General features: G+C 46.7%; 2 protein-coding genes across 20 annotated transcripts in view; one reads left to right on the plus strand and one right to left on the minus strand.

The window, feature by feature from the left end:
• KIF24 (kinesin family member 24) overlaps positions 1 to 24038 on the plus strand; it is a 91272-nt gene extending 67234 nt beyond the window's left edge. For 5 of the 7 annotated variants that reach the window (XM_005581468.5, XM_005581470.5, XM_074017260.1 and 2 more), the window contains 4 exons: positions 2619 to 2728; positions 4334 to 6577; positions 7145 to 7238; positions 7789 to 9896. In XM_005581468.5, the coding sequence (XP_005581525.3) occupies positions 2619 to 2728; positions 4334 to 6577; positions 7145 to 7238; positions 7789 to 7929 (2589 nt within the window). In that variant the 3' untranslated portion in view covers positions 7930 to 9896. Of the gene's footprint in view, positions 1 to 607; positions 685 to 2618; positions 2729 to 4333; positions 6578 to 7144; positions 7239 to 7788; positions 9897 to 23811 lie in introns of those variants that run through there. The other 2 variants (XM_074017262.1, XM_045373379.3) reach the window with 2 other exon arrangements.
• The window catches only part of UBAP1 (ubiquitin associated protein 1), a 73950-nt gene continuing 59631 nt past the window's right edge, over positions 9748 to 24066 (minus strand). For all 13 annotated transcript variants that reach the window (XM_005581493.4, XM_005581495.4, XM_065531012.2 and 10 more), the window contains 4 exons: positions 21121 to 22044; positions 12283 to 12465; positions 11487 to 11588; positions 9748 to 10882 (listed from right to left, as the gene is read on the minus strand). In XM_005581493.4, the coding sequence (XP_005581550.2) occupies positions 10742 to 10882; positions 11487 to 11588; positions 12283 to 12465; positions 21121 to 22044 (1350 nt within the window). In that variant the 3' untranslated portion in view covers positions 9748 to 10741. The remainder of the gene's footprint in view (positions 10883 to 11486; positions 11589 to 12282; positions 12466 to 21120; positions 22045 to 24066) is intronic.

Below are 24066 nucleotides of genomic sequence, written 5' to 3' on the forward strand. Positions count from 1 at the left end.
AGGGGTTCCTTGGGGACAGCAGCGCTGTTCTGGTCACCACCTTTCTGTTTATTTCCAGTGTATGGTAACTCTGGGCAGGGCACAGTGGCTCATGTCTGTAATCCCAGCACTTTGGGAAGCCGAGGCAAGAGGATTGCTTGAGCTGAGGAGTTCCAAACCAGCCCGAACAACCTTGCTACAAAAACATTTAAAAATTAGCCGGGTGTGGTGGCTCGTGCCTGTGGTCCCAGCTGCTTGGGAGGCTGAGGCAGGAGGATTACTCGAGCCCAGAAGGTTGAGGCTGCAGTGAATTGTGATCATGCCACTGCACTCCAGCCTGGGTCCAAAAGAGACCTCATCTTAGAAAAGAAAATGCTGAATTAGTGGAGTCTCTAAGCCTTTGCATTGAATAGGGTGGTGTAGCCGTACTTGATACTTTCTTGGCTCTAAGACTTAGACCAATGTTTTGGCACAAAAAAATAATGGCTTCAGGCAGTTAAAATGAATGAGTTAGATTTTCTACATGTACTGATAGGAAAGATGACCAAGATCTTTTGTGATGTGAAAAAAGCAAGCTGTAGAACAAGGTAATAATGTGATTGCCTATGTGATTTCTACTATTACATAGCCACACAGGAAAAAACGTTTAAAAAGATGCAGAAGAAACAGCATTGGATCTATTTGGAAGTAACAATGGGAATAAAGGTGAAACTGCAACTTTTCATTTAAAAGATCATGTGCTGTATGACCACTTTTTGTTTTTATCATTTTTTAAATGTGTGACAAGAAGAAAAACACTACACAAAAAAATTACATAAATGTTAACTATGATTATTCTTAGTGGAACAAATAGGGTTTTTGTTTTGTTTTGTTTTTCTGTCATGAAAATGTGCCTCTTTATTAACAGAAAACTCCAGTAGATGTTAAATCAGTATTCATGATGTCTGTGGAAGAGTGGCATGGGAGGGTGTACCTAGGTATAAACAGCTGTGAAGACAGTTGTGGGTGTCCTGGGTTCTTTTTCGCCTTGTGTCCTGTGCACAGTGGAGAACAGACAAGGTAGAGGGATATCTAGGAGAAGATCTTTTTGTATGCTGCAGGATGAAGCCAGCCCCGCACATGGGCAGAGTTTTATTCTGTGCAGCTAGAGTAGTGGCTCCACAGGACCTGGGCAGAACCTGTAAGAATATAGTTCCTTACCCATCACAGTTGGTGATCTGTGGGTTAGGTCTTCTCAAACATGATTTTAACCAGGGACCCAGGAACCTGCTTATAGGTGGTTAGTCCTGATTCTGACATTGGCTCTGTTATTTTTTACTTACTTACTTATTTATTTATGAGAGGGAGTCTCGCTCTGTCACCCAGGCCAGAGTGCAGTGGTGTGATCTTGGCTCACTGCAACCTCCACCTCCTGGGTTCAAGCGATTCTCCTGCCTCAAGCCCCTGGAGTAACTGGGACTACAGGTGTGTGCCACCATGCCTCACTAATTTTTGTATTTTTAGTAGAGACGGGATTTCGCCATGTTAGCCAGGCTGGTCTTGAACTCCTGACCTCAGCTGATCTGCCTGCCTTGGCCTCCCAAAGTGCTAGGATTATAGGCATGAGCCACTGTACCCAGCCAGCTCTGTTATTTTTTAAGACAAGTTCCCCATTCCCAGAAAATGTGTTTCTTTTTAATTAAAACATCAGAATTCCAATTCTACATACAAGTGTAAAGAAGAAAGTAAAACATAACTTAAAGTCCCAGACCTCAGTGATAACCACACACTGCTATGTTAATGAACTTCCTTCTAGTCATCTCTCCGCCTGTGTAGCCTCATATGGATCCGCTTACGGAGTTATGGGATCATACACCTTTTTCCCTTGAAGATATAAGCTTTAGATATCTTTCTGTGTTCCTGAGTACAGGTATAATCATTTTTAATGGTTTTATTATATTCAGTGTATAATTATTTAGTTTGTTACCTGTTTATAGATACCTAGATTTTTACTAAATATTACTATTATAAATAATGTAATGAATATCATACATACCTTTTTTGGTCAATTGAGCCATTATCTCCATAGGATAAAGTCCTAGAAGTGTGATTGCCAAACCAAGAGTATACATACTTTTTCCTGGTTTTGTTTTTTGTTGTTGTTGTTGTTGTTGTTGTTGTTTTGGAGATAGGTTCTTGCTATGTTGCCCAGGCTAGTCTTGAACTCCTGGGCTCAAGCGATCCTTCTGCCTCAGCCTTCTGAGTAACTGGGACTACAGGTGAGTGCCACCGTGCCTGGCTTCTTTTTACATTTTCACATATTGCCAAACTGCCCTCTGGAAAGTTTGTCCAGTTCATGGTACATGCCAGCATAGAAGAGTACCCATTTTCCTGGACCCTCACCGGGGAAGAGCATCATTAGTCTCTTAATCTTATGACCTAAAAATACCGGGTTTTTAAATGGTTTGTTTGCATTTTTTGGATTGGTGATGTGATGAGTACCTTTTTCTGTGTTTATTTGCCATTTGTATTGTTTATTTTGTGAATTACCTTTTTGTGGGCAGAAGGGAACTGTGGCCCAGCATCCTGCACCTACTAAGTAGTCAGTATGCACTTTGTTAATTGACTTCACTCATTGACCTGCCTTCTGTTTTGGACAGGTCCTGAAGGATTCTTTCATTGGCAATGCCAAAACCTGCATGATCGCCAACATCTCACCAAGCCACGTGGCCACTGAACACACTCTGAATACCTTGCGCTATGCTGACCGGTAAGTCAGCTCCCAGATGGCAGGCTGTGTGTAAGTGTGCATGTGCGTGCCTGTGCAGCAGGCGTGTGTGTGCAACACATGTGCACGTGTGTGTGTGCAAGTGCACGCACATGTCTCTCCCACTCACACACACACAGGGATCTGACTTTGAGTGCCACAGCCTTGTTTTTGGCAATTAGTCATTTGAAGACTGTGACCTGGTAGGCCCTATCACTTTGCAAGCATGACAAGAGGAAGATGACACATTCCCTTGTTCAGGAGTTGACTCTGTCAGTGGCTTTTAAATGGCTAGTGGGAAGTGAAATATTAATGGGTGGAAGGCTCAGTGATGTTTTCTTCCTGCTGGCCTCAGCCCAAATTGTAAGAGATAGAAGACATATGACTTGTCAAGGCAGAATCACTTAGAGCTATGTATGTCCAGAAGGGCCCAACCCAGACATGTTAGAGGATAAAGTGAGGCCCAGAGAAGGCTAGGATCTTTCCAAAGGCTCACTAGGAGTTGGTGTCAGAGCCAGCAACTCTGCCTGCCTGGCCAGGCCTCTTTATGGGTGATTGTGGTATCTGCTGGGATTCCTTCCATCTCTCACCCTGTGGTCACATGTGCCTCTCCCAGTAGGTAAGACGTTTTTGATTGCCATGACTGGGAAGAAGTGCTACTGGCATCTAGTGAGCAGAGGCCAAGGATGCTACTAAACGTCCTTCAAGAAATAATTATCTGGTACAAAATGTCAATAGTGTTAAGGTTGAGAAACCCTGGGAATAGACAAGTCATTTTTCCCTTAATGGAATGAGCACAAGCCTGCGTATTTCTGGAGGTTTAGCTTCCTGAGGTACCAGCAGGTTTTTCCAGAGAAGCCTGAAAGGGGGTGGTTTGCAGAAAAAGAGGACTCTGCGGGATTGCAGGTAAGTGGTGGACACAGACTCCTGAGTTGGCCTCCCTCCAGGAAGCAGTGTGGGCCCTGCATGAACACAGTGCACTTCTGAGACTGGCATCTCTGGCCTGTCCCGTACGTGGGGCTATGGTGATTTCCAAAAGGCTTCTTCTGATCGTAGAATGTTGGGTGCATGCTTACATCCTCAGGGAAGACACTGTTCTTTCTCGTTTGTTTGTTTTTTAAAGACAGAGTCTTACCCTGTCACCCAGGCTGGAGTGCAATAGTGTGATCATGGCTCACTGCAGCCTCGAACTCCGGGGCTCAAGCAATACTCCTCGCCTCAGCCTCCCAAGTAGCTGGGACTACAGACACGCATCACCATGCCTGGCTAATTTTTTTATTTTTAGTAGAGACGAGGTCTTGCTATGTTGCCCAGGTTGGTCTTGAACTCCTGGGCTCAAACGATCCTCCTGCCTCAACCCCCCAAAGTGCTAAGATTACAGATGTGAGCCACTACAGCCAGCCAACACTGCTCTTCTTCATTCAGGTACAGAGGGGTATCTCATGCTGAAACAGAATGTTCCCTTTTCCTCTTATTCTATCCCAGGTAAAGAAGTAACTCCCAATCCTTGTAATACTCTTCTTTGGTTTTTGTTTTCCCAGAAAGCTATAGAAAAGGAATTGCAGAACGTGTGAAAATACACATTTAACATAAAATGATTATTTACAGGGTCAAAGAACTAAAGAAAGGCATTAAGTGTTACACTTCAGTTACCAGTCAAAATCGGACATCTGGAAACTCCTCTCCAAAACGAATTCAGAGCTCCCCTGGGGTTTTGTCAGGGGACAAATGTTCTCCCAAAAAAGTCAAGCTGGGACTTCAGCAGTCACTCACAGTGGCAGCCCCTGGCTCCACAAGAGGGAAGGTCCATCCTCTGACCAGCCACTCACCCAACATTCCTTTTGCTTCTGCACCTAAGGTCTCTGGTAAAAAGGGTGACTCCAGAGGGAGTCCTTCACAAGAGTGGGTCATTCATGCTAGCCCTGTGAAAGGACCCGTGCGCTCTGGACATTTGGTCAAAAAAAGGGCAGAAGAGTCAGCACCATTGTGCTCTGAGAAAAATCGAATGGGCAACAAAACTGCCCTTGGGTGGGGAAGCAGGGCCTCAGGCCCAGAAGGCCTAGTGCGTGGTAAGGTGTCCACCAAGTGCAAGAAAGTGCAGACCGTGCAGCCAGTACAGAAGCAGCTTGTGTCGCGAGTTGAGCTCTCCTTTGGCAATGCCCACCACAGAGCTGAGTACAGTCAAGACAACCAGAGGGGCACGCCTGCTAGGCCTGCCTCTGAAGCTTGGACAAATATCCCGACACAGCAGAAGGAGAGGGAGGAACATCTGCGTTTCTATCACCAGCAGTTCCAACAGCCACCTCTCCTCCAACAGAAGTTAAAATACCAACCACTGAAAAGGTCTTTATGCCAGTACAGGCCCCCAGGGGGTCAGCTCACGAATGAGACTCCCTCTCTGTTCCACTCTTACTCTGACAACCATGATGGAGCCCAAGTAGAGGACCTTGATGACAGTGATTTCAGTGAAGATTCTTTTTCACACGTCTCTAGTCAGAGGGCCACAAAGCAAAGGAACACTCTGGAAAATAGTGAAGATTCATTCTTCCTGCACCAGACATGGGGGCAGGGTCCTGAGAAGCAGGTGGCAGAAAGACAGCAGAGTCTGTTTTCTAGCCCCAGGACAGGTGACAAGAAAGATCTAACTAAAAGCTGGGTGGACTCCAGGGACCCCATAAACCACAGCAGAGCAGCACTCGATCACAGCTGCAGCCCAAGGAAGGGGCCCGTGGACTGGAGCAGAGACAACTCTACTTCCTCAGGGCCTTCTCCCAGAGACAGCCTGGCAGAGAAGCCTTACTGTTCGCAGGTAGATTTCATATATAGACAGGAAAGAGGTGGAGGCTCTTCCTTTGATCTCAGACAGGATGCCTCCCAAAGTGAGGTTTCTGGGCAGAATGAGGGCAACTTGCCATCCCCTGAGGAAGATGGTTTCACTTTCTCATTGTCCCACATTGCAGTTCCTGGATCCCCAGACCAAAGAGACACAGCTACCACACCTCTAAGAGAAGTAAGTGCAGACGGCCCAATCCAGGTGACCAACACTGTAAAAAACAGTCATCCTGTCCCAGGAGAGGACCCTAGGGGGCAGTTAGGCACGAACACTGAATATGCTTCTGGACTCATGGCTCCCCTCACCGTGTCCCTCCTGGAGAACCCAGAAAATGAAGGGTCTCCTCCCTTGGAGCAGCTGGTCCAGGATGGGGCTATGCACAGTCTAGTGGCAGAGAGCACAGGAGGCCCAGTTGTGGGCCACACAGTGCCATCTGGTGATCGAGAGGCAGCCTTGCCAGTGTCTTCAGCAACTGAGCACCTGTGGCTCTCATCATCTCCCCCTGATAATAAGCCTGGTGGTGATCTTCCAGCTCTGTCCCCATCACCCATCCATCAGCACCCAGCTGACAAGCTGCCTGGCAGGGAGGCAGACCTGGGAGAGGCCTGCCAGAGCAGAGATACTGTACTTTTCTCCCACGAACATGTGGGTAGTGAGCAGTATGATGCTGATGCAGAGGAGACGGTGCTGGATGGCTCCTGGGGTTTCCTAGGAAAGTCCTTCTCCACCATACATATGGGGGTACCCCATTCTGGACCTGCGCTCACCCCACGAACAGGAAGTAGTGATATGACTGACCAGCTCTGGGCCCAGGAGAGAAAACATCCTACAAGGCTTGGTTGGCAGGAGTTTGGTTTGTCCACAGACCCCATCAAGTTGCCCTGCAATGGTGAGAATGTCACATGGCTCAAACCCAGGCCTATCTCAAGGTGCTTAGCAAGGCCAAGTTCTCCCTTGGTTCCCAGCTGCTCTCCCAATTCTGCAGGGACACTCCATCAGCACACCCTGGAGCAAGCACAGTAAGTTGGACACTTTCCCTAAGACTTGAGCCCCTTTTGCACTCACCCTCCACTCCAGCTTAGTGTTTTGTCATGGACAAAGAGAAGCCATGCAGGGGTATGCAGGTGAGCCAGTCTGCTTCTAGCTCCAACACTCTGCTTTGGTCCCGGGCCCCTCCACAGGAAGTAGAAATGAGAGCAGACCAAGCAATAGGCTCCATCTTGTGCCAAGTATGCCAGTTGCAGTCACAGCCTTGAGAGCCTTTCTGCAGGGAAGCTGTGGGAAATGGGCAGCTCCTGTGGAAAAGCAGCAGCACCCGGCCCTGCCCCTCAGTACTGCTGAGGAGGCAGGGGACAGCTTGGGAAGCCCGTCTCCCTCCCTGTATCTCGTTGGTACTCCATAATTCCTTACCTAATCCTGAGAAAGAGCAGGTGAGGGGGAGCTGGGTGTTAAGATGGCCTTGGTCAAAACCTTGACCATTTTCGGCAGAGGCAGCTCTCAGCTTAGAAATGAGATCAGCTCCAGAAAGCTACCCAGGAGAGGCTGGGAGGCCAGGAAGATCACGGTGTTCTCTCTGGTGTTCCCAGGCAGGTGGTCATCCGAGCACACCAGGAACAGCTGGATGAAATGGCTGAGCTTGGCTTCAAGGAGGAGACGCTGATGAGCCAGCTGGCTTCTAATGTAAGTAGCCCTGGCTGGACACTCACGGGCTGTTGGGAATTAGCCTGCAGCTAATTTGATGGTCATCCTTGTTTGCTGTGGCTGTGTCTGGGGAAAGGGTCTCCTGGCACACACTAACCGTGACTGAGGCCTCGCCCCTCCTCTTGCCACGCCTTTGAGACATCTTGAGTATAGGTACAGGTGGGAGATGGTGCAACACTTGCCTTTCTCAGGCTAAAATGTTTCTAGCTTCTATCCTTAGCTGCTTTGCCTTCCAAGTGGTTTGTCGGGGCCCCTCCCTGTGACTAACAGTGACCGTCTGCTGCCTACCACATGTAGGTATTTCTACCAAATACCCTTCTGCCCTACAAAATACTCCTCTGCTTGGAAAGTGTGTCGAATGCAGAGCAGCGGGCCCTACCCTGTGCCATAGCAACTATCCTACATGTTCTCCTGCCTGAAGTGTGGCCTGGGTTCGGAAACTTTCCTGCCAGAGGAGGGACTAAAAAAGCAGATCTGGCAGAGCGCCAGCAAGAGCAAAAGCTGTATTCGTCCCTTGTTTCCTTCTCAGGATTTTGAAGATTTTGTGACCCAGTTGGATGAAATCATGTTTCTGAAATCCAAGTGCATCCAGAGTCTGAGGAGCCAGCTGCAGCTCTATCTTACCTGCCACGGGCCCGCCGCAGCCCCTGAGGGAACAGTGGCGTCTTAGAGCCAGACCCTGTGCCGAGACAGCGGGGGCCCTGCAGGAGCCTGTGCTGGGCTCTCAGGGGCTGGAGGAGCCTCTGCCAGGTCCTCCCTGCACACACCAGAACCCTACACGCTGGTCCTGCCTGTGCTAGCCTCACCCCAGCCCCACGTGGCCTCATAGGTCCCAGCTTCTCCCTCAGTTCCATGCACAGGAGCCCCTCCAAGGGTGGGCCAGGCTGAAGAACCTAATGCCTTTCCCTTGGGCCTAGAGAATGTGCTTAATTGACCCCCTTGCCTGTGGGAACATATTTGGGTCTAATAACCCTGAAGATGTTTCTAAGTTTGGGGATCAGAGGATGGGGTGGTCAGTGGTAGCCTAGAGGTCAGAGGTCATAAGACACAGAAGACAACATGCTGAGCCCAGAGGCTTCACCAGCTGAATTCTGTGCCTGACTTAGAAGACTAAACACTGGCCCAAACTCAAACATTGGTGCTGGGGGACAGGGGTGGGGTGAGCTCTGCCCCATCAGCCCTTGGAGATTGATTTGGGGATTTAGAGGCGTTTTTAAAAATGTAGATTGGTCAAACCTTGACTTGATGTGTCACTAACAGCAGCAGATGTGGGACAGGCATTATACGTACAGCTCCCTTCCCTTCCTGCAATCCAGTTTTGAGACAGAAGAGGGTGCCTGTGTCACACATCAATTTTTCTCCTGACTTTTGTGGGGGTGAAAGGCCTCTGTACAATGCCCGATACTCTCATGCTTCCGTGGCACCTCCTGGCTCCTATCTGGGACACCTCACTCGCCAGCCCCGTCATGGAATAGTCCATCTCCTAGCCTGGTCCTCATCCAGTTCACCCTGCCCAGCCACCCTGCCTCTCAGGGGTCTGTGTTGGGAACCTTGGCACAGAGTACTCTGTTCAACAGTCTGAGGCCTCTGAAACAGAATTCACACACAAGCATTCAGCCGAGTTCCGCCTGCTGTGTTATCTTTTTAGCAGGAAGTAGCTCAGGACAGGGAAGACAAAGTAGCCTCCAGGTGCCAATTACTTTAAAGCCACTCTGGGTCAAATGGAGATTCATGAGTCACAATTTTGGCCCGAACACCCATTACTATGTGAGCTTTTATTTCCTTCAGATAAAGGATAACTTTTTACGGTTTTAAAAGGAGGGCTTAATTAAAAGGCCAAGAGAAGGGTTAAATGGCTCTCTTGAGACACTAGCAGCCTGGCCCAGCCACCTTGTCAGCCTCACAGTGCCTCACCTGACCGCCAGGGGGCATCCTTATTGGTGCTTCTGGCCCCAGGGCACTGCGGCCTCTCCTCACATGATCACTAAAAACCTTAAAAGACCCAATCTAGCCAAAAGCTCAAGTGGGACAATGGCACAGTTTCAAGATCAAGGACAAAAACTTTAGGAATGAACCCTGTTCTATCACATACAACAGCATCACTGAGAGCTGGTGAGACAGTTTTAAATCCAGTCCTGCTTGTGGCAAATGATGCATAAATGCCGGCTGCTCACAGTAAAAGGGCTTCTTCCTCTTTTACTGGGTGAGCCCCCTGAAGGTCCGGCCTATCCCAACTCCACAGTCAGGAAGGCCTATGTCCTTGGTCTGTGGACGGAGCTGGGTCAGGTTTAAAAAGACTCAGTCTAGGCTTGCCTTTGCAAACCAAAAAATGGGACAGGTCTGAAGTGGGAAGAAAGTTCCAAAACAGAAAATGGTTAGGTCCTACTCTATCCCCAGCAAATCTAAGCAAGAAATCTCTTTATATACCACATGGCCCCCCACTCCCACAAAACAGCCTTGGTAATAAAGAAGTTATCAAACCAAGACATACCTTTTAGATTTTTATTAGTAGTTCTCTCTGAAGAATCAAAATAGTTAGCAAATTATTTTAGATTCATCAAGACTGTATATCCTTTGTATTTAGATCTTTAATGATGTACAACATAATACAAAACAAACCAAAGAGACTGATTTCTATGACTAGGTGTTATTCATTGTGTCATCCTAAAGCAGTGGGCTGGAAGGGAAGCTGTTCAAGGAGAACAGAGGTGGAGTTAGTGCTGGCCGACTAAATCATGGCCCGTCTGCTCCCCCATTCAGTGTGCTGGGAAGGGGCCAATGATTTCTTAAACTAACAACTGTTTCCTAGAGCAGGGGCTCTAAAACCCTGGATAGCAGAGGACTGTGGTCCAAACCAAGCCAAAAGAAACAGGCTGGGGTAGGGAAGCGTGGTGACTGCCTGGCAGAAAAGGCAAACTCTGGGCCCCATAGGGAAAAGTGCATTCTTTGCACCTCAGAGACATTGCAGAACCAGTGTTAACACTATGAGACTTTGTTAGGAGGGGAAAAAATAAAACCCTGGAAGAATCTTTCACTTGAACTCAACTTGATTAGAGTTCAGTCCACCAGTCTCGGGGGAAGGGGAAGCACCTAGCTCCACAGCAGCACTGAGTCTGGCCCTCCCGCCCCATCTCCCCAGCCCCTCTCAGCAACTAGGCCAGGCTTTAGCTGAGGACATCAAGACCCCAGAAAGACTAGGGCAGTCTCTCTGGAGGACTGAGGTGGGAAGGACACTTCTCAAAATGCAAATACGTTTAATATGGAAGGAGCCAGGACAGTTCTGGGGGCACTTGCCCGAATCTTCCCCACCTCCCCAGCTCAGGGCCTAGGCTCACAGAGACTGGCGAGCACAACCTCCACATCTGACCTTCTAACCCCCAAAAGAAAATCTGGAAGCTGCCCTTTCTCTTTCCCCACAGATGGGCTCTGCAGGGCCTCCCAGGGATGGTGGTTCTGCGGCAGGGCCTAGACAGGGCCTGGTCTCAGCTGGCTCCTGCCCGAGCCATGAGGTCTTCCAAAGCATTGTCCTGGTCATTGTTGTGTAATAGCAAGACTTCCTTAATGTCTTTCAGCTCAAAGCCCATCTCCTTAAATTTGCTCATTAACTGAAGAAACTCCATCATCTAAGGGAGAGAAGAGAACACAGATTAAAGAAAAGGGTGGGGTCACAGCACAGCTGAGTGAAGGAGTATGTGTGTGGGGGACTGGGGGAAAGCGGAATGGATTGAGTCTCCATAAGGTCCCCTAGCAAGCAGAGGTGGGCTGTGGTGGAAGCCAAGGCAGACGGGTTTGGTGACAGCCATCGACCTTCAGGAGTCAGCCCAGTCCCAGCTCACTCTTGCGACCTCTATCTGGGTCCCACCACCCACATCCATCTTCCCACCAAGGAAGGAAACTGAACCCAGACATGGCTGCTCTTCAGAGAGCAGTCTAGGCAAAAAGTCCAGCAGTCTCCCTCCCTAGTCATCTAAAAGTTTGGTTTTTAGCTCAGGCCAATGTTCCCTTCCCTTCACTGGGATTCTAAAGTTTTCAACCCAATGCTTCAACCACCAACCCAAACACAGGCCTCGGCCTGTCTGAATACTTGGGAGATTCTGCCCTTTATATGCCTCTACCTGTAGTCACTGGCAAAGCAAAAAGGTTGTGTGTGCGCCAAGGGAAAAAACCAGGACGGACTACTTGGTCCCTCCTTTCCAGAGGGTTCCCATGAAGCGTGAAGATTCCCACCTTTTCTTCTGAACACTGGTGCATTTCCAGAGCCTCTTCCACTAAAAGAGGGTCGAAGCCCTTCTCACACAGCTGTCCATGTGCAAAGAGATAGTCAAGAATCTAAGAAAAGAAACAAGGGATTTAGCACCTACTGCTACTCTTTGCTGTGCTTTCCAAGAGACCTCAACAAACTGGAGTGTGTGAAACCTGATCCCCACCCCACCCAGGCCGTCAGGTACTGGATAGGATTTGATTTTGTGCCTTGACTGTGTCCAACACAACAGGACCCCAGTGACTCTTTACTGAACACAGGCACAGCCTTCTAAACATGAGTAGGCATTTTCCAAAGGAATTGCTGCCACAGCTGACACACCTACCAGAATGTCAACTCCACAGCCTGGGCAGGCGGCTACTCTAAGAAACAGCACAAGTCAGAAAATGTCACCAAGGTCTAACACTCCAGTACCCTATTCAACATTTTGGGCATAGATGACAGGATGAAAATTCTTGGAAGGAGACATTTGACCATACCCCAAGCCTAGCTTTGCCCCTTTTGGAGGGGCAAAGAAAGGGGCGGTAGTTGGAGAACAGCTTCAATTCTCCCAAAGCTGTCTCTCGGCCTGGGTCCTGGAATAGCTTCCAAAAGAAGAACTGCTCCCAAGGCTACTGGCTTTCCCCAATACACGCCCTATGTCCTCACAAACCCACAGGAAAGGAGGCTGGTGCTACAAGTCTGAGGGGCTCTAGGACAGGGGGGGACGCTACTCCAGCTCCACAGGTCTGAGCCTGCCCTCCTGGCTGACCAACCACTCACCTGCTCAATATTCTCTCCTTTCTTCTTCATGGCTCTGAGGACACACTCATACGAGTAGCCCATGTTGACCACCGTCTCCACACACTGCCGCTCACTGGGGGACAGCATCTGCAGTTCAGAGTAGGCCTGGGGACAGCTGGGCATGTTGGGCACTTGTGACACTGAGAAATTAGCAGGGGTGACCTAGTAGTGGAAAAACAAGAAGATCAAGGCAAGAAGACCTGGGCCCCCAAATAAGTCACTGAGGCAGCCTAGTCCAGGGGTTGGCATTTCTGACACTAGTCAAGCCCCAAGACAAGTGGTCGAGTTGGAAGAAACTGCCAGGTTGCTGGCCTGACATCCTGAAAAGGAACGAAGAGGGGAGGGAGGTGCCAGCTGAGAGGGAAAAAGCTGGGGGTCATCTGCAGCTGTGGCTGTCCTGCTCTGCCCTCGTCCCACCTTGGTGATCGAGAAAGCACTACACCACCACAGGCCCTTGCGTGCCCAAATCTCCAGGGCGTGAGTTGAAGAAAAAAGTTGTGGCTGCCCCCAGGACTGATGTCGAAGCTGGCTGCAATGATTTCTCTCCAGAATTGTCCCTTTCCCAGGCTGAAGTATCAGTTCTGAGGGGTCATTCTGCACTTCAAATACTCCCACTTTGGAGCTAATCTATCCCAAAGTCTCTACTGCTTGGGCAGAGGCTGTGAGTGTGGTTCCCATGCATGGACAGTTCAGGAACCCAGGGTTTTGAGGGGACTCCACACCTTTGCCCTACATCATGTACTGTGCTTCACTTCCTGCCAAAGCTGCCATTCTACAGCGCCGGGACAGAAGGCATACTAGCCACACTGGGCTGGATCCCACAGACTGAATCTGAACTCTAGGGACCCGCCCACCAGCTAAAGGCAGCCTGCTCCCTGCCTCTGGAACTTAGTAACCCCAATCTGATAGGCGTACAGAGTCCCGTGATTAACTCCCCTACCACTTCTGATCACAAATCAGGCCCAAGGAACGAAGACAGCACACTCCCAGGCCAAAGGACCCATCCACCATAGGAACGAGGTCATAAGCCCTTTTACAGCTTGGCACAGGTCTCAAGATTACCAGGGAAGATGTTTCAGACAAAATTTTTTTGTATTTCCTTGTTTTATTCTGGGGGAGGGGGTCATGGTTAGGTGGTAGGAAGCCCTCTGTCCTAGAAGCAAGTTCGAAATTATACAGATATAACCAGATGCTCTCCTCAAAGTCTGTTGGGGAAAGCCAGGACAGCTATAGGCCTCAGAGCCCATTCTGTTTGTGCTTAATCATCTCACCCACAGCACACTCAGCAGCCCAAGCACAGGGCTGTCATTAGGTTACTAGAGTCACAATAAGACACAGGGATTAGATCACACCAATCTAGCCACTTGGCAGGTCTAAGATTGTGTCTCCCTCTTTAGAGACAGGCTTTAACCTGGGCTAAAGAATATCAACAGCCACAGAGTAATGCCAGCTCTCACATGACGTTCCCCAGCCAGGAAGGAGTCAGGACTATTCTTCAACTGCCTGCCCGTCTCATAATGCCTCCTGAATGGCTGGTGGGATGTGGGCATACACCCAGAATACTGCACATTACAAATGTCAATAAAATCATATCTAGCTGGGCACAGTAGCTCACACCTGTAATCCCAGCACTTTGGGAGGCCGAGGCAGGTAGATCACGAGGTCAGGAGTTCGAGACCAACCTGGCCAACATAGTGAAACCCCATCTCTACTAAAAATACAAAAATTAGCCTGGTGTGGTGGCACGTGCCTGTAATCCCAGCTACTCAGGAGGCTGAGGTGGGAAAATCGCTTGAACCTGGGAGGCAGAGGTTGCAGTGAGCCGAGACCATGCCATTGCACTCCAGCCTGGGTGACAGAGTGAGACTCCGTCTAAAGAAAAACAAAAATCACATCTATTTTAAACATACATGCAGTACTCACACCCTACTGGTTATTTCATAATCTTTAGGTAAACATGGCATAAATCCAGAAAACTGTTCAGATTCTTTGATCCAGTTGCCTATTTATAGGAAACCAGTCTAAAGAAATAATAATAATGCAAACCAATATTTATATATAGGAATATATCCATCTCAACATCATTTGTAATAAATATTAGGGTCAACCTACCAAATATCCAGCACAGGGTGTTAGGTTAGCAAATAATGAACATATGACTGTTAATTATTTAAAGCATCTGAATTAAGTGAAAAAACAGCGGGTGAGGTGGCTCACACCTGTAATCCCAGCACTTTGGGGGGCCAAGGCGGGCGGATCACCTGAGGTCGGGAGTTCAAGACCAGCCTGACCAACATGGAGAAACCCATCTCTACTAAAAATACAAAATGAGCCGAGTGTGGTGGTGCATTCCTGTAATCCCAGCTACTTGGGAGGCTGAGGTAGGAGGATCGCTTGAACCCAGAAGGTGGAGGTCTCGGCCAAGATTGTACCACTGCACTCCAGCCTGGGTGACAGAGCGAGACACCGTCTCTAAATAAATAAATAAATAAATAAGAAAAAAATAAGATATATTTACTAATTGTACATGCTCTACAATTATAGCTATACGTTTTTAAAAGATGCATGAGATATTAAATGACTGATTTTAAATGGATGATTTTAAAGAATCATCTATCCTAATAGAGGATACTTTCCTTAAACAGGGACAAACAAAATAAGATGTCCCCTTCATATAAATGTTTTATGAATCAAACAGGCAATAGGCTAATCCAGCAGACCCCAAACAGACAAAGTTTGAAAGGATCCCTCATCAAAATTATAAGTGTTTAGTTTCTCCAGTTAGTCGCCAAATTTATTTACTCCAAAGTACCATTTTCAAATATATATAATGCTCTTAGGAGTAATATAGATATGACTTTTTAAACACTATTAACTGCATTCATGGTAGCCATTTGTCATTATTTTTTCAATAAAAGAATAGTAAAATTTAGTTCCTGGAGGGGCAAAGGTTGACTCTGGCATAAAAAGGGATTTTCATACTCAATGACTGAAGTGCTCCGTATTTGTAACCAAGTAGAACTAGACAAAAATGAGAATTATTATGAAATCTTTCCAAATTAAATATGAGGGAAAGTAAGTTTGTGAGAGGAGACAAATATTAGTGCTCAAGCTTCTGAAGAGTCTGAGCATGCTCTCAGGCCTCAGAAGGTGGCAGTCCTTTCTATACCTATGCAGCCCTCAAGCATAACCTAAAGACAGCTTCTACCAAGTCTTTCCATACACCTCCTTTTCCCACTGCTAATGTGTGCACAACTCAACAGGCACACTGCCACCTGCAGTCCCACAGAGCTTTGGGCGCGCTGCTGGCAAAGTACTTACCACATTACATTAATGTGAGCTTGCAGAGATCAGTTACCATGTCATGCCCATTTCTAAATCCCCAGGGCCTGGCTCTTGACTTTACACTTACTGGTCTTCATCAACAGTTGTGGAATAAATTGAAGTCCATTAGAATTTTCAAAGGGAGAATTTCATTTAACACGCTAAAATGATCAAATGTCTTTACCATCTCTTCTTCCCAAAAGCCCACTAAAATGATCACAAACAAACTAAGGCCAGGCACAATGGCTCATGCCTATAATCCCGGCACTTTGGGAGGTTGAGAAAGAAGGACTGCTTAAGCTGAGGATTTCGAGACCAGCCTGGACAACATAGTTGAGACCCATCTCTACAAAAAACAAAAAGCCAGGTGTGGTGGCACATGCCTGTAGTCCCAGCTACTCAAGAAGGCTGAGGCAGGAGAATCACTTGAGCCCAGGAGGTCAAAGCTGCAGTGAGCCGTGATTGCAGAGTAAGACCCTGTCTCAAAAAAATAAATAAAAATTTTAAAATAAAGAATTAAAACTGTATTCATCTTTAAAGCAATAAAAGGAAAGGGGGTAGCAGTGGACAATATATTTCTTCTTCTTTTTAAATAAAAAAACAAAGACAAGGTCTCACTATTGCTGCCCAGGCTGGCCTTGAAGTCCTGGGCTCAAGCAATCCTCCCACCTCGGCCTCCCAAAATGCTGGGATTACAAGTGTGATATATTTCAATGCAATTTAAGAATGTGGAAAGATAATGAAGGGATGGTAATTGCCAGCAATGAAGTTATAAAGTAAGTAGAAAAGGGGGAGTCAGTCTATCAGCCCATTAGGACCCCTAAGAGGGGCTCAGACTCTGGAAGCACCAGGTAAAACTGGGATAAGGCAAAGATACACACAGCCAGTGATCAGAGCAGTAAAGCCCTGGGTGAAACATTCCCCATTCATCCCCACCCTGTGCAGGAGGCAGAAGGTATAGTCTCCAGAAAATGGGAACCAGAGACCAAAAAGGACTAAGCACCAGGCACAGTGTGGGGCAGAGTCAAGTGAAAGAACTTAAACAAGGATTAAGTAAAAGCAACACACCAGCGTTCCCCAACATTAGTCCTCAGCCAGAATTCTCTGGAGAAACCCTCACTTCCTAGCCCTACATATGTTTACATTTTGGGGACTTCCCCGGCAAAACCAATTAACTTTCAACCTATAGTGAAGCTTAATGATCAACAAGCACACCTCTGACACACAAACTTTGTGACTTGTTATTTTTTTAATGCCTCATACATACACATGAATAAAAAGCCAAAGCCACCAGCATGAAAACATCAAACCAAAAGAGGGAATAGAAAAAGCACTTGGAAATTTAAAATATGATAAAGTAAAAACTGCATTTTAAAAGGTAGTAAGATACAGGCTGGGCATGGTGGCTCATGCCTTTAATCCCAACACTTTGGGAGGCTGAGGCAGGAGGATCACTTGAGCCCAGGAGTTCAAGACCAGCCTGGGCAAACAGTGAGACCCCCATCTCTACAAAAATTAGCTGGGCGTGGTGGTGCACACCTGTAGTCCCAGACAGGAGGCTGAGGCAGTAAGCTGCACTCCAGCCTAGGGGACAAAAATCTCATCTCTTAAAAATAATCACCTACTCTCAGGTTCAGGGGGAAAAATAATTAAATAAAATAAAAGGTTGTAAGATTTAGTTTTGTTTTGTTTTTGGTTTTGGTTTTGGTTTTTTGAAGTTGTAAGTTAAGGATATGTCCCAGAAAGTAAAACATAAACAAGATCTGCACTCCCATGTTTGTTGGAGCACTGTGCACAACGGCCAAGATTTGGAAGCAACCTAAGTGTCCATCAAGAGATGAATGGATAGGCCAGGTGCAGTGGCTCACACCTTTAATCCCAGAACTTTGGGAGGCTGAGGCGGATGGATCACCTGAGGTCAGGAGTTTGAGACCAGCCTGACCAATATGATGAAACCCCGTCTGTACTAAAAATACAACAATTAGCCGGGTGTGGTGGCACACGCCTGTAATCCCAGCTACTTGGCAGGCTGAGGCAGGAGAATCACTTGAACCCGGAAGGCAGAGGTTGCAGTGAGCCAAGACCATGCCATTGCACTCCAGTCTGGACAACAAGAGCAAAACTCTGTCTCCAAAAAAAAAAAAGATAAATGGATAAAAAAAAAATGTGGTGCTCATACACAGTGGAGTACCCATTCAGCCATGAAAAAGAATGAGATTCTGTCATTTGCAACAACATGGATGGAACTGGAGATCATTATGTTAAGTGAAATAAGCCAGGAACTGAAAGACAAACATCACACGTTCTCACTTATGTGTGCAATCTAAAAATCAGAGCAATTGAACTCATGGACATAGATACTAGAAGGATGGTTACCACAGAGGCTGGGAAGGGTAATGGGGGGCTGGTGGTTACTAGGTACAAAAAAAATAGAAAGAATGGCTGTGCACGGTGACTCACGCCTATAATCCCAGCATTTGGGAGGCCGAGGCAGGTGGATCACAAGGTCAGGAGTTCAAGACCAGCCTGGCCAAGATGGTGAAACCCTGTCTCTACTAAAAATACAAAAATTAGCTGTGCATGGTGGCAGACACCTGTAATCCTTGCTGCTCTGGAGGTTGAGGCAGAGAACTGCTTGAACCCAGGAGGCAGAGGTTGCAGTGAGCCAAAATCATGCCACTGCACTCCAGCCTGGGTGACAGAGTGAGATTCCATCAAAAAAAAAAAAAAGAAATAGAATAAGATCTACTATTTGATAAGACAACAGGGTGATTATAGTCAATAATATTTAATTGGCCAGCCACTGTGGCTCACACCTGTAATCCCAGCACTTTGGGAGGCTGAGGCGGGTGGATCACTTGAGTACAGGAATTCGTGACCAGCCTGGCCAACATGGTGAAACCCTATCTCTGCTAAAAATACAAAAATTAGCTGAGCATGAAAGCACATGCCTGTAATCCCAGCTACTCGGCAGGCTGCAAGAGGCAGGAGAATCGCCCAAACCTGGGAGGTGGAGGTTGCAGTGAGCCGAGATCACGCTACTGCACTCTAGCAGTAGCTGGAGTTTATTTATAATAATAAATAAATAAATATTTATTATTAAATAATATTTAATAGTACATTTAAAAATAACTAAAAAAGTATAAATGGGCCAGGCATGGTGGCTCACGCCTGTAATCCCAGGACTCTGGGAAGCCGAGGCGGGTGGATCATGAGGTCAAGAGCTTGAGACCATCCTGGCCAATATGGTGAAACCCCATCTCTACTAAAAATACAAAAATTAGCTGGGCATGGTGTCGCACACCTGTAGTCCCAGCTACTCAGGAGACTGAGGCAGGAGAATCGCTTGAACCTGGGAGGCAGAGGTTGCAGTGAGCTGAGATTGTGCCATTGCACTCCAGCCTGGCAATAGAGCAAGACTCTGTCTCAAAAAAAAAAAAAAAAAAGAAAAGAAAGAGAAAGAAAAAGAAAAACCCCAGAACTCATCAGGCCTGGTGGCTCACACCCGTAATCCCAATATTTTTGGGAGGCTGAGGCAGGTGCATCACTTGGAGGTCAGGAGTTCGAAACCAGCCTGGCCAATATGGTGAAACCTGTCTCTACTAAAAATACAAAAATTTACTGGGCATGGTGGCATGCACCTGTAATCCCAGCTACTCAGGAGGCTGAGGTGGGAGAATCGCTTGAACCTGGGAGGCGGAGGTTGCAATGAGTCGAGATCATAACACTGCACTCCAGCCTATGCGACAGAATTAGAATCCGTCTCAAAAAAAAAAAAAAAGAGAGAAGGCCGGGCGCGGTGGCTCAAGCCTGTAATCCCAGCACTTTGGGAGGCCGAGACGGGCAGATCACGAGGTCAGGAGATCGAGACCATCCTGGCTAACCCAGTGAAACCCCGTCTCTACTAAAAAATACAAAAAACTAGCCGGGCGAGGTGGCGGGTGCCTGTAGTCCCAGCTACTCAGGGAGGCTGAGGCAGGAGAATGGCGTAAACTCGGGAGGCGGGGCTTGCAGTGAACTGAGATCCGGCCACTGCACTCCAGCCTGGGCGACAGAGCGAGACTCCGTCTCAAAAAAAAAAAAAAAAAAGAGAAACACTCCAGCTCTGTTTATACCTGCAGGTGGAAGGCAGCAAATTCTCAAGCCAACAAGAAGCAGGCCTCTTCCCATCCTGAGATGAATAGGCCAGAAAGAAACTCCCACACTCAGGCTGGTCAAAGAATGACAAGTGTTCTAGTTTGAGAAAGATCTCTGCTGTTAGTTTATTGGCTTTGATCTCTAAATGGTTAATCTAACTTTAAATGGGAGGAAGGAAGTGTTGGCCAAGGACCCCTGATCTTTTCCAGGGAGCTTTTAATTTCTCTAAAGCATACAAAGTACCATGAAAAGGAAGAAGTACAGTGCTGACCAGAGTCCAACAACTGACCAAGAGGAATTAGAATGAAGCCCACTCCAAGAAGATAATAATGGTGTTCGGCACTCTATCAAGTTTACCTGGGCCAAAGTTTATGGAAGTTTACAAGCAGCTATGAGCTCTCTGACAAAAGAAGCATTCCCACAGACTATCATTGACCAAGAATGCTATTACTGGGACTTGTAAAGCAGGCCAAGATTTCATATCTTTTTACCAGCTAATAGCAGGCTTGTTATGGTCTCTGACAGATATCCCACCAATACACTCAGGCTCCTTTTTGGCTCTAAGTAGTCTCTTGATGTGCTTTTACATTTAAAAAAAATCTGTAACCTGGCCAGGCACAGTGGCTCACACCTATAATCCCAGGAATTTGGGAGGTGGAGGCAGGTGGATCAACTAAGGTTCGGAGTTCGAGACCAGCCTGGGCAACATGGTAAAACCCTGTCTCTACTAAAAACACAAAAATTAGCTGGGTGTGGTGGCATATGCCTGTAGTCCCAGTCACTCAGGAGGCTGAGGCAGGAGAATTGCTTGAACCTGAGAGGTGAGGTTGCAGTGAGCCGAGATGGTGCCACTGCACTCCAGCCTGGGCGACAGAGCAAGACTCTGTTTCAAAAAAAAGAAAAAAGAAAGAAATCTGTAAGCTGGTGTAGCAAAAGGTTCTTGACTTCTATGATTTCTATTCTAGAATGCAATAATGTGTTGTTCTGTACTGCCAGGCTTGGTGGCTCACGCCTATAATCCCAACACTTTGGGAGGCCAAGGCAGGCAGATAACTTGAAGTCAGGAGTTCGAGACCAGCCTGGGCAACATGTCGAAATCCCATCTCTACAAAAAATACAAAAAAGTTGGGCGTGGTGGCACGTGCCTGTTGTCCCAGCTACTCAGGAGAGTGATGAGGTGGAAGGATCGCTTGAGCCTGGGAGGTCGAGGCTACAGTAAGGTACGATCACACCACTGTATTCCAGCCTGGGCAACAGAATGAGACCCTGTCTCGAAAAAAAACCAAACATCAAGAAAAAACATAATCCCTGTCCTCAGGAAAATATGGGAGTTGGCGGGGGATTTAAAAGACTTACCGTGGGACCAGTATTTGGAGGTGATGATTCGTCTGTGCACACAGACAAAACAGAGAGGGAAGGCATCTGGGAGGATGTCAGGGCTGGCATCTCTGTGCCACTGTCCAAGTTCAAAGCTGAAAGCCCAAGAGTGTAATGCCCATTGAGCTCACTGGCACTGCTTTGGGTGGAAGGCTTTAGGGAATTCTGGAACGTGCCATTGCGGAGGCAGGATGTGCTATGGAAAGTGCTCGCCAGCTTGGCTGTCTTCTGATTGCTGTCATCAGAGTCAAGTTTGGGGAAAGACAGGGATTTGATATTGCTTACTGCAGGTATAGGGGGGAGGGACACTTTGGAAGACAGTGACATCTTTTCACAGTTGCCCAACTGTGGTAAGGTTATAAAGCCATTGGGTTTATGAAGAGGCTTGAAATCTAGGGTTGCCCGTTCCAAGGATGCCAGGACCTCCTCATCCTGTAACACGGACCCAGAGCCTCCCCTGGGCAAGTTATTGTCCAATAACTGAGCCATAATGGGTCCAGTGGTTCCTACCAGAATATTTCTCAGCTCTTCCTTCTCATCAATAGTTTTTAACTCCAGATTATCAAATGGGTCTTCTTCACACTCAAAGTCAGCAAGATTGAAATCCGCCTTTATGTGAGGTGGGCTGAGAACTTTCTGTTTTGTGGCACTACTGCTGACCCGAGTTGGTGTGAGGATGCTGTTGTGCTGCAAGCTGGCGAGGATGGGGTTAATAGGAGGTGGCATTGTGGCTGTACTGTGAGTCTTGGAGAAGCTCATTTTGCTATCGCCCTCTGGGCCACTCTTAGAATTCACTTTAGCTTCTGCTTCCGCAATTTTGCACTCTGCTTCCCGCTCGGCTTCTTCGATTTTCTTAATCTCTTCAGCCCACTCAATGGTTTTCTTTTCCAAAGAGAAGTCATACTGCAAAGATATAGCAGAGGAAGGGAGTGTGAACCCAGGTGGCCGTCCTTCCCCCCCACCCAATTCACTCCTTCCTCACTCCTGGTGCAAGAGGAGAACTGGGCAAGGCAGCATTTAAGGTGTGTGGGATGATCCCCACTTAAAAAGAGTAAGGCTTCCAATGTCCTTATAAGATTTAACCAAACTCTGTTCCTAGATTACTTGTAGAAATTATCTAGAAAGAACTCCTACAACCTCTAACCCTACATACCAGGCCAAATGTACCTTGCTACTTCCCTTCTCTCTCCTCAGGCCATTTCCTTTCCTAGAATTCTTCATTGGTGGCTCAAGCAGAGCTCAGTTACTTCTGTGAAGCTTTCCTGATGACCCACTCCTTCTTTGTAACTCTTACAGCATTTGTCTCTATCAGTCATTTGATGCTCAGCGCAGGTGACCACATGTAGTTTTCGTCTTTAATCTCTAACTTCCTCCAAAGTATCACAAGCCTCTTGTGGACAGCAACCTGCTACAGACCGTCCTTGGATCTCTATTATCTAGCACAATGTCCTAAACAAATCCCATGCTAGGTAATGATAGCCCCAAACATTTAAGAAATACCTGTAAGGTGCCATGCATGATTCTAAACACTTTTTATGTATTAACGCTCTAGATTCTCAATAACCCTTTAAAGTAACTACTGTTATTCCACTTAACAGGGTCTACAACCAAGCATAAAGCTGGTAGCTAAATGGAAGAGCCTGGATTTGTACCCAGGCAGTCTGACTATAGATTCTATGCTCTTATTAAACCACTATCTATTAGATTATGATGAACAGGTTGTAGTTAAAATGCAGAAAAACTTATAAGAAATCCAGGCATAGTCAGATTAAGATTTTTACAGAGCAAATTACAGAAAGCGCCACTTCATGGTTCTTTAACGATGTCTTAAGTATAGCTCAATTTACAAAAATTTATTTTGCACACTTAAAAGAAATAGACCTATTATATAAAGCAACATTCACATAGGACAGGAAAAAACAAAAATCTTTGGCTTTCACCCCAAAGCACTAGAGCTAAACAATGTCTGTGTGAATGTCCAAGGTTAGAGACACACTAAAGGTAAAAAAGGGGGAAAAGAGAGGTCTAACATGCTAACACCAGAATTTTAGAGAAGAAGAAAAATAGGCAAGAGCCTCTTGTCATCCTCAAGCCTTTCAAATTTAAACAACAAAAGAGAAGCCTAGAAAGGCACCTGTCAAGAAGTTACTTTAAATCCTGAACCAGTTGCTGTGCCTCAGACAGACACATGGTGGGGAATCACTGGGCTTCCTTTCTACCACTAATGGAACACTGAGAAAAGAGCAGTGGCAATGACTCTGCTTTTCTAACTGTGGAGAAAATCCAATTTTGCAATTGCTTTCCCCCAATAAAAATGGGGGCTATAACTAACTTCCCATTGCCTATAAACATTGTTCTTTGAAGTTTTATTCAAAAAACAATTGGAAATTTATTTCCTTTTCTAGCAAACACTTATTGAACTTTCGTTTTTTAGTTACCAAAGTAATGTAGAATACTTGGAACACAGAAAAACAGGGTGCGGTGCAGGGAGGGAGGGGGTTGGGGGTGACAGAAATATTCAAGTAGAAAAGAATGTGGGTTTGGAGTATAATACTAAATAATATCATCTAGCATTTATGGAGTACCAGGAACCAGAGTAAGCATTACAAATACATTACTTAACTCTTCCAACAACCTTAAAAGCTAATCATTCTCATCCTCCCTTTACAGATGAAGAAATGGAGGCTTGGAGAAGTTAAAAAAATCTGTCCAAGATTATACAGCTATTACAGGTCAATTCTCCAGCACATGTATGAGTGACACCAGAAGATGTTCTAAACCATGACACTAAGGGCTACCTCACGTGAGCCACATTCAACAGAAGCTTTCTGGACCCTAGAAGCAAGGGCTGTGTATATTTTACTGGCTCACTTTCAAGAAATTTTAGCTGAAAAGTTGTGTTTGTATTGTCATGAAAAGGCAAAT

The sequence above is a fragment of the Macaca fascicularis genome, chromosome 15, assembly GCF_037993035.2.
Source record: "Macaca fascicularis isolate 582-1 chromosome 15, T2T-MFA8v1.1".
In the NCBI taxonomy this organism is placed as follows: Eukaryota; Metazoa; Chordata; class Mammalia; order Primates; family Cercopithecidae; genus Macaca; species Macaca fascicularis.